The sequence below is a fragment of the Engystomops pustulosus genome, chromosome 9 (assembly GCF_040894005.1).
Source record: "Engystomops pustulosus chromosome 9, aEngPut4.maternal, whole genome shotgun sequence".
NCBI classification, from domain to species: Eukaryota; Metazoa; Chordata; class Amphibia; order Anura; family Leptodactylidae; genus Engystomops; species Engystomops pustulosus.
In genome coordinates, this window is record NC_092419.1 from 78,638,272 (window position 1) to 78,647,690 (window position 9,419).

The following is a 9,419-nucleotide window of genomic DNA, read 5'->3' on the forward strand; positions in this document are numbered from 1 at the left end:
CAATTCAACCCGATTCGTGGAATTTTTCTAAAAAAAAATATTAGAGTGTGGAGGCGGCAGTGTCAGCAGCATGAGGTCCGAGAGTGGCACAATGGAAAATTCTGGAGTTGCTAGCAACATGGTAGGACACAGTGTGGCACAATGTTAGAGCGTGGAGGCGGCAGTGGAAGCAGCAGCAGCATGAGGTCAGAGAATGGCACAATCAAAAATTCTGGAGGTGGCAGCAACATGGTGGCACAATGATATAGTGTGTTGGTGGCATCAAAAGCAGCAGGTGCCTGCAGAGTGGCACAATGATATAGTGTGAAGGTGGCATCAGAAGCAGCAGGAGACTGCAGAGTGGCACAATGATATAGTGTGAAGGTGGCATCAGAAGCAGCAGGAGCCTGAAGAGTGGCACAATGATATAGTATGAAGGTGGCATCAGAAGCAGCAGGAGCCTGCAGAGTGGCACAATGATATAGTATGAAGGTGGCATCAGAAGCAGCAGGAGCCTGCAGAGTGGCACAATGATATAGTATGAAGGTGGCATCAGAAGCAGCAGGAGCCTGCAGAGTGGCACAATGCTAGAGCGTGGAGGCGGCAGTGGCAGCAGCAGCAGCATGGGGTCAGAGAGTGCCACAATAAAAAATTATGGAGGTGGCAGCAACATGGTAGGCCACAGTGTGGCACAATGTTGGAGCGTGGAGGTGGCAGTGACAGCAGCAGCAAGCAGCATGAGGTCAGAGAGTGGCAGAATGAAAAATTCGGGAGATGGCAGCAACATGGTAGTTACTTGTAACTACAATGTTAGTTACTTGTTTTGTTCTGTTACTGGAATGGCTGGGCAGAACCCCTATATGCGTTATAAACATAATCTTTGTCTCAGCGTGACCTTGCAGCCTGTCTTTATGCTGTTATATGACGTTGGATGTATTTTATTGCTGGGGTCCTGCGAGACCACCCTTCATGCTTTGAGAATTATGTTTGTATATGTTGTTCTTCTTTTCCGTTAATAAACGTGGATTAGACATAAATCATTATTCCGGGAATTAATTTGAGCTTCCATTATTGTGGGACTGAATTTGAAGGTCCTTTAAACTGGAATAGAATTTAAAATTTCATTAATCTGGAATTGAATTGGAAGTTCCATTATTTCAAAGATGTTTTATTGTGACGCGCACATCATGGATTGTGGTAAAATATAAGTAAGATGAGACAGAATTGTTTGTTATGTTTAGGGTACACTCACACGCGGTATGGCCGCCGTGCGGGCATACCGCCGTGTGCTCTAGGTGAGGAGGAGGTGACCCCTCCTCCCTCTATAGAGAATAGTGGCGCACTGCCGCACACACGCTGAAAGAAAGAGCACCGTATCTGCGCCATGCCTCTATTGCCGTCTATGGGGACGTACATGCGGCCGCATGTACGTCCCCGCAGACGGCCATGTGAATGAGCCTTTATGTGAGATTCTTCTTCCTTATTTAGTAATAATCTGTTATGTTTCCTGTTTCTGAATTGTTTGTTATTGCAGGATCACATCAACTGCGAATCAACAACAACATGCGGATTATGGACTCGGTTTCTGCTCTAATCACCTGATTTGATGATTACAGAATTTTATAAAGATGTTTAAAAATTCAATCAATGTGCAAAATCTTATACACAACATAAAAGTTCCATATAAATGAATGCTTATGCTTGTAAATGTGGGAAACCAAACCATAATACACACAGAGAATAAAACAACAAAACCTCAAAATTTCCACTAGGCTCTCCTTTTGCAACTGGATGACTTTGCTGAAAAAGGGGATTCTGGGTAGGATATACAAATAAAATAAGACAATACAGAGTGATAACAGTCATATGAAAAAATAAGAATGAGGTCCCTACTCGCAAGAGCTTACAGTCTATGAGGAAGAGGGGGGGGGGGGCAAAAGAGATGTAAGAGCTTGTATTATGGTCCACCTAGTATTTATAAGGGGATCGAATACAAATTATTTAATATATAAAAATGCTGCTGCTTGAACCAGCCATAAGCCAACATCTTATACACAAGGTCCAAAGTAAATGGTACTGTAAAGAAGCATTTTCCAGATAACAAAAATGGGGATTACCCAGAATTGAACTGTAATGAAACGCTTCTGTCTTTCTTTCCCTTAAAAATTTACTTGCTGCCTCCTGCTCCCCCGTCCACTGCAATCCCGATGCTCCCCAATACTGTGCTTGGTGCCCCTCAAGACTGAGTCATGTTGCCTACTGCTGCCCTCTTATATTGCTCCTGCTGTCCTTCAATATTATTCTGCTGCCTATAGTAGATGACAAAATGTATTTCAACTGTGTTTATATGTTAAAGAGCTGTTTATATGTATAATTTTAATAAAAATGTATTACCATGGATACATCCCTAGATACTTTTACATGTACCTAATGCTGTTATGTCTTATCTTTCAGGGGAGAAAATAGTGTTGGCAGTTACACTTTTGTTTTTACAAAGCCCCATTAAATTAGCAGCATCCTCTGGTAGGCTATGAAAGATCCTTTCTAGAATTCCCTCTTTGTATGAAATCTCCCCCTTAACTTATAAAAAAAATCTACTCCAAAGTCAAGTGAAAATGAGCAGAGAAGAGTCATATTTTTGAATGAGATGTGTTAGTTTAGAGGCTGCAGGGAGAGTGTCACATAAAAGAGGCTATTCTTGAAAGCATGTGTCATACCCTACCTGAGGTTGCTGCTAGTTAAAGGGGTAAAATCTGGTGACTTTTAAATAATGACATTGTATAAAAAGCATACAAATAAATTTGCATGTGTTTATAATTTGACATACATTTTGAGCATATTACAAAAATATTTGTACGTTTGGAATATTTAGAATGTCTACATTTTACATACTTTTTGCAACTTGTTATTTTTCTGAACACATAAAGTAAATTTTGTGCGAAACAAGCCTAAAGATGCTCTTTTAGAATATTGTTATAGTTTTTTGTTGTTGTGGTTTTACATACAGCAATCGTCTGTGCTTGTAGTTGTTGTTATTTACCCAAGAATTATCCTGTCCCTTCCCCCTGCCCCCAATAAGAGTTTATCCCACCCCTCATGACATCACGCTGCCTGTGAAGCAACTTCACAAGAATGTCTTCATGTAGAAACACAGGGAGACTATGGAGACACAGAGAAACAGGGATATGTGAAGGCATCCCATGTGCAGCACATGAGCCAAGCAAAGAATGACTTAACTCTGCTTCATGGTACAGGAACAAACAACAGAACCTTTTACAGTGGACTGAGAGATGATGAAGTGTGGACCATAAAGATGCTGGGAAGTTTAGGATCACATTGATGGTAAGCCTGTTGTATATAACTACAACCAATGTTGCTTCCAAACAAAGGCAAACAAAGATAAGGATGACGGTAGCTAATTGAATGCTTATAATAATAAAAATTGTATATATATATATATATATATATATATATATATATATATATATACATATATTTAATGTAGTGCCATCAGATTCCGCAGCACTGTACAGATCATGGGGTACATATACAAATAAAACAAGACAACTGGACAAGAAAAAGGGGCCCTCTCTCAGAGTTTATAATCTAATCTCATCGCTTATATCAGTTAATTAAGGTCAATTAAATTGTAAATGTTGTTTTTGTTTGTAATGCACACTGAATGCATTGGTCATCAACAGCCAGTAAAGGGTTAATGACATTGATAGAATCGATAAATGGGATAAGCACTGCTTTGTTATATCTTATCAAACTATATACATTTCTTACATGTACAGTTTTAGTTATCCAGTTATGTATTATTTAATATTAATAATATGTATTATTATTATTGGGTTTATGATACTTATCATAGAAAGCGTAGCTAGGTTATAATTCTATTCATGCTGTCAGAAACACCTGAACCCCTGGATAGATGCACTTTTTTTTCACCTTTTTTGATATAAGATGATGATATTGCTAACAAAACACTATTCTTGTTTCATCTTTTCACATTGTGCTATGCCTCTGCTATTACCCATAGAGATATAGAAATAAATTGACAACTAGTTGTTATTATTCGCCTGTCAAAATAATGTGTCTACAGTCCAAGTCCATATACACTCAGATGTCAAAATATAACAGTTTTAGTATATACAGATCCACTCTGTTTTGCCCATGGCTGCTTTATTTGCCCAATTCAGTCATTTAGAAGTCATTAGTAGCCAGTTTCTTCAGAAGGTCTGTGTTAGATAGGAAGTGTTACTGAACAACATAAATACTATGCAGGACCCAGAGGTGACACTCTCATGAACACCAGGTCCCTGTCACATTAGTGAACAATAATTTGCTTAGTGACCAGAAATTGATGAGCCCCCATCATTTTCTTGAGATGGTCCACTCCACATACTAAAACGCTGGAGATCAGATTTTTTTTCCTGCAATATATATGCTGAAAAGAATCATCTTATAAAGTGATCTAGAATATATCAGAGATAAAAAGGACCAATGCCATTCAGCCAGATATTTTAGTATCATGGTGCCTTGATCTTTTGGGACAGGTAGCATGTAAAAGAAATCTATCATAAAAAATGAAGCATTATAAACCAGGGACACTTACTCATAGATCCAGACACTGTGACTTTGGTAATCTTCTTATACCTGTTATCCGTGGCCTCCTTCCTTCTAAAATCAATTTTTAAAGTTAAGCTAATGATACAGAAAGGCTCTTGGGGTTGTTACCAGAGCCCCACTGTTCTGCAGCCACACAGACTGTTTGTTACAGTGTACAAGCCGCATCTTAGGATTACACATTTATATTTCATGTGTAGTTGACTTACGCAGTTTAGGAACATCTATTAATTATGTCATAAATCACTAAGAATCTTCATTTTGGTATTCCTCAATCTTGAGAACATGTAGACTTGGAGCCCTGTCATAGGCTGAGAGCTGCTCCCACAAGTGTGGTCCCTCTGCCTGGACAGAAAATGTAGTTACAATAAGCAGAACAGCATATCAAGTCACATGGAAGCATCTGGAGCATTGCTTGTAGCAGGGAATACCCGGGAGAGGGGTTATTATTATTGTGGCTCCATAGTAATCAGTTATATCGATAGATACAGGATTTGGCCTGTGCATTTGCACAAAATGGAGAGATGTGGTGTCTGGTAACCATTCTCTGTGTCTAAGCACAACAGCTGTGGCCCGTATGGCTCCACTTAACATGGCTGAGAGCGTCATGACATTTCCAGTAACTTGCTAAGCAGGCTCTACTATACATACTGGTTAAAAACAAGTATCCTTGTTAGTTTAGGAGGAAACCTACAGAAACAGTTGGTAAAGCAATAAGGCATCCATAATGGTAGCCAGCCATAGATATTTTCTGATGTCATAAACATTTGAGATGTAATTCAGCTGCTCTAATTCTCGGAACAATTGTATTGGAGTGCATCAGGGGGGGATTTTTCCATCATTCACAGCTCAGTGGATTACAGTACACTGTAATATCTGGCTGTGTGCCCTGACATGGGCATGACTGTAATGTCCATCTTGTTTAATGATGGTATTCCCAAAGAAAGATGGTATTCCCAATTTTTTTTATACACAGGACATGTCATATGTCAGATATATATATACATATATATATATTTAAATTGACAACTTAACATAACCCTCTGCGGCAGCTGTCACCATACAACAAAATCAACAAATCACAACTCAATGTTCATCCATAGGGTGTTCTATCTCGAAAGATTCTAGGCAGATCCTCCCCAACCAATTGTCGTGTGGCTACAGTAAATTGAGAGGTGGCAGTTGCTAAGTGGGAGACAGAGGACCCACTTTCTAAAGATAGAAAGGGTTCCCAATGGTGGGAAACCTATGCTATAAATATCTCAGTTGGGAATAGCCCATAAAAACCCAAACATGCAAGCATTATGTATTGTTTCTTTTTAAAAACTATTTTAATTATTGTGAATTACAGTACATTATATATACTTATAAATACTGATGGAATGTAACAGAAACTTGTTTTCTGCGTCAAAACTTCACATCCACGAACTCCTGATATACAGCTACACAGGAACTGTTACAGAACCCCCTATTTCAATATTATGTACAAAAGTCCTTATTATAAACTACTGTAGAATTTAATATACTGTCAGTGCCATCAATACTCAGGCTTATGTCCTGAATGTCTAAAATTTTTCATGATTTATTTTTTTAGTATTATAATATTATGATGAGAGGTAAAGATCCTTTGATTAATGTCTGTATTGAAATCATTACCTTTCCAGCATTACAATGTCCTGTTCAAGTAACTAAAGTGAGAATGATCTGTCCAGGAAATTATGGGTGGTCAGCAATGCTACTGTTTAATTATAAAGCTCTCTATTCAGTAAGACACCTATTTGTTTAGTGATTGTCCTTTCACACAGAGGCAGCGTCATTCTGAACAACCAGATTTCTCAGGCCTTCTACAATTATTGATCCAAGCCCCAGTTTTGTGACTCCTGAAGGATGGGAATTTATTCATGCTTGTGCCTAGGGCAGTGTGAGCTGTAATTATAGCCCTTTCCCTTCCATGTATCCGGAAACCTGAAATGGGTGACTATAGAAATGCCGTTATACAGATAACATTATAGGTATATATATATATATATATATATATATATATATATATATATATGTCTTTCTTAGATAGTCCCAGAGTCTCCCCCAGAGAAGTACTTGCTACAAACTTCAGATACTACAGCACAAACTTTTACTAATGCGTTTGGCACCAGGCTGAGAGTATATCCATAAGAATAGCCTGAATTTTGCAGTTCTAAAAATTAAGATCAAAATACATTTAAGGAAAAAATTAAGTCCAAGAGATTCATTTTGCACGGAACTTTTTTTTTCTGATCTTACCGTAAAAATATAAAACTAATTGTTGCTGATAAAATAGTGGTGATAAAAGCCACAATGAATATAAGATTTGTCTCCTTTGGCCTGAACTCTCTGGGGGTGCACCAGTGCCAATAAGCCATGCCTTTGTTGTAAAGTAGAGCCAGGATATGAGGTTTAATATGGCTTTATAACATGTATAACACTAAAACGGAATTGTTTCTTTCTTTCAGGATAAGCACATTTCTGAGTTATCCATGAAAATACCCTCCAGTTATTAAAATGGATCATTTCCACACACCGACCCCCCAGCCATCCATTTTCCAACAGAATGAAGCTAATCAGACAAACTTCTGTATATTCAATGAGGAATTTAAGTTCTTCTTGCTGCCAGTGTCTTACAGCGCGGTCTTAATACTTGGTCTGCCATTAAATCTTACGGCTATATGGATTTTCTTTTCAAAGATGCGCCCATGGAGCCCCACTACTGTATATATGTTTAATCTTGCCCTATCTGACACATTGTATCTATTATCACTGCCCACACTGATCTATTACTATGCTGATCGCAACAACTGGCCCTTTGGGGAGCCTTTATGCAAGTTTGTACGTTTCCTCTTCTACACAAACTTGTATTGTAGTATCCTCTTTCTCACCTGTATCAGTGTTCACCGCTACATGGGTGTCTGTCACCCACTTTTTACTTTGCAAAGAATGAAAGCTAGATATGCCTATATAATGTGTGCTGGGGTATGGCTGTCAGTCAGTGCCTGTCTAGTGCCTAATATTATTTTTGTGACTGTCAGCCCCAGGGGTAATGACACGCTATGCCATGACACGACCCGGCCTGAGGAGTTTGAGAACTATGTAGAGTACAGTACCGCTGTTATGAGCCTTCTGTTTGGTGTACCCTGCCTGGTGATTGCTATCTGTTACGGACTTATGGCTAGAGAGTTAATGAAACCAAGCGGCTGTCGTAGGACTCTACCGTCCTACAAGAAGAGATCCATCAAAACCATTGTTGTGGTCCTTACAGTATTTGTCATTTGTTTCCTGCCGTTTCATATCACCCGTACAATGTATTATTATTTTCGACTGCTGGATGCAGAATGTCAACTACTCAATGTGATAAATTTAGTATACAAGATTACACGGCCTTTGGCCAGTGCCAATAGCTGCTTTGACCCCATATTGTACTTCCTGGCCAGTGAAAATTATCAGAAGAGACTGACGGCGACTCTGACAAAGCTGTCATGTGCATGTTTGAGATGTCTCCAGGTGAGACGCTCTGGACCACTGCTGCACAGAAAACGGACCAGTCTAGCAGTTATTTCAGCTGAAAGCAATAAAGCTAATGGTAGCTTGGGAAATCTCCTGGCTGTCAAGGAGGAGGAAGAGCAAGTAACTGATACAGAGGAGGGTAAAAGAAAACAAAGGATGAGTGACCACAGTGCAAAGGAAACCACTAAAAAGCCTAGGACAGTTAAAAAACAAAAAGACAACATGGGAAAAGCCATTGAAAGTAAAACGTATGCTATGCTCACTACAGCAGGAGATGTTCACAAGAAAGAAGAAAGTGCATGTATGGAAACCATAAATGTAACACATGGCCAGAAGATAGACAGTAAAAATCATGGGAATGAGCATGAGCAAAAGTTGGAGAGAAAGAAAAGAACTGGAAAAGCTAGAGGTCACCGGAGTTTGAGAAGAATGATAAGTATTGAGGAGCCTAGTCACAAATCTCTGGATGAGAACTCATGTGAAGTAGACATAGTCTCATCCTGGAATTTACTGGGCTCCATTCACCAGGAGGCACAATGTGTGTGGTCTAATGCTGAGGAGTATACTGCTGCGGAGAGGACACTGCAGAGCCTTCCAAATATGTAAATACACAGCAACATTTGTCTATGAAGAGAAATGGACTATCAGGGACATAACACAGGGACAGACTGGAGATGTTTATATTATCTCATTTTCATAAGTGACCTTGATATGTTCAATATTCATCACAACCGAAATATCATTTGGTACAAAAAAAACCTATAAAATATTTTTTTCTACATCGGTTTGACATTTTGCTTTTTTGGTAAATATTTAAGTTCACCTGATTTGGAAATGCATTGAATTGTACGGTTTGTCCACATGTCAGCATTCTGCTATTATACTTTGTTTTACAATAACTATTATGCCAATAATATGCATGCGAGACCATCAAAGAAATTATGTTTTCAATTATGAGGTTAATTTCCCCCTGAGGAGATGATTACATTTTTGAAAGTGTTACTTCATATATTAACCTTGTCCTCTGAATGTCAGTTATTGGTTAAGACTACCCGGACCTGGGCTGTATGGATATCATAGCCCCTACAAGTCCGAAATTCACTTCCTACATAGGGTACTGCAATAAAGCAAGGACCTTCAAAAGTTACAAAATTGCTCTTGTGTACATATATATATTGAGAGCAGATTGAAAAAAAATCTAAGAGGATTTCATATGTGCAGGTCCTTCTGAGTATAACATTTGGTGGTGTGGGTGACTAAGGGTCCACTAGAAG

General features: G+C 38.8%; 1 protein-coding gene across 1 annotated transcript; it reads left to right on the forward strand.

Annotated features, from left to right (window-relative positions):
• The first annotated feature begins 3,097 nt into the window (after positions 1-3,097).
• P2RY4 (pyrimidinergic receptor P2Y4) lies at positions 3,098-9,183 on the forward strand. The gene is made up of 2 exons (XM_072123065.1): positions 3,098-3,321; positions 7,098-9,183. The coding sequence occupies exon 2, from the start codon at positions 7,147-7,149 to the stop codon at positions 8,749-8,751; it is 1,605 nt and encodes a 534-aa protein (XP_071979166.1). The 5' UTR covers positions 3,098-3,321; positions 7,098-7,146; the 3' UTR covers positions 8,752-9,183.
• Positions 9,184-9,419: the final 236 nt, after the last annotated feature.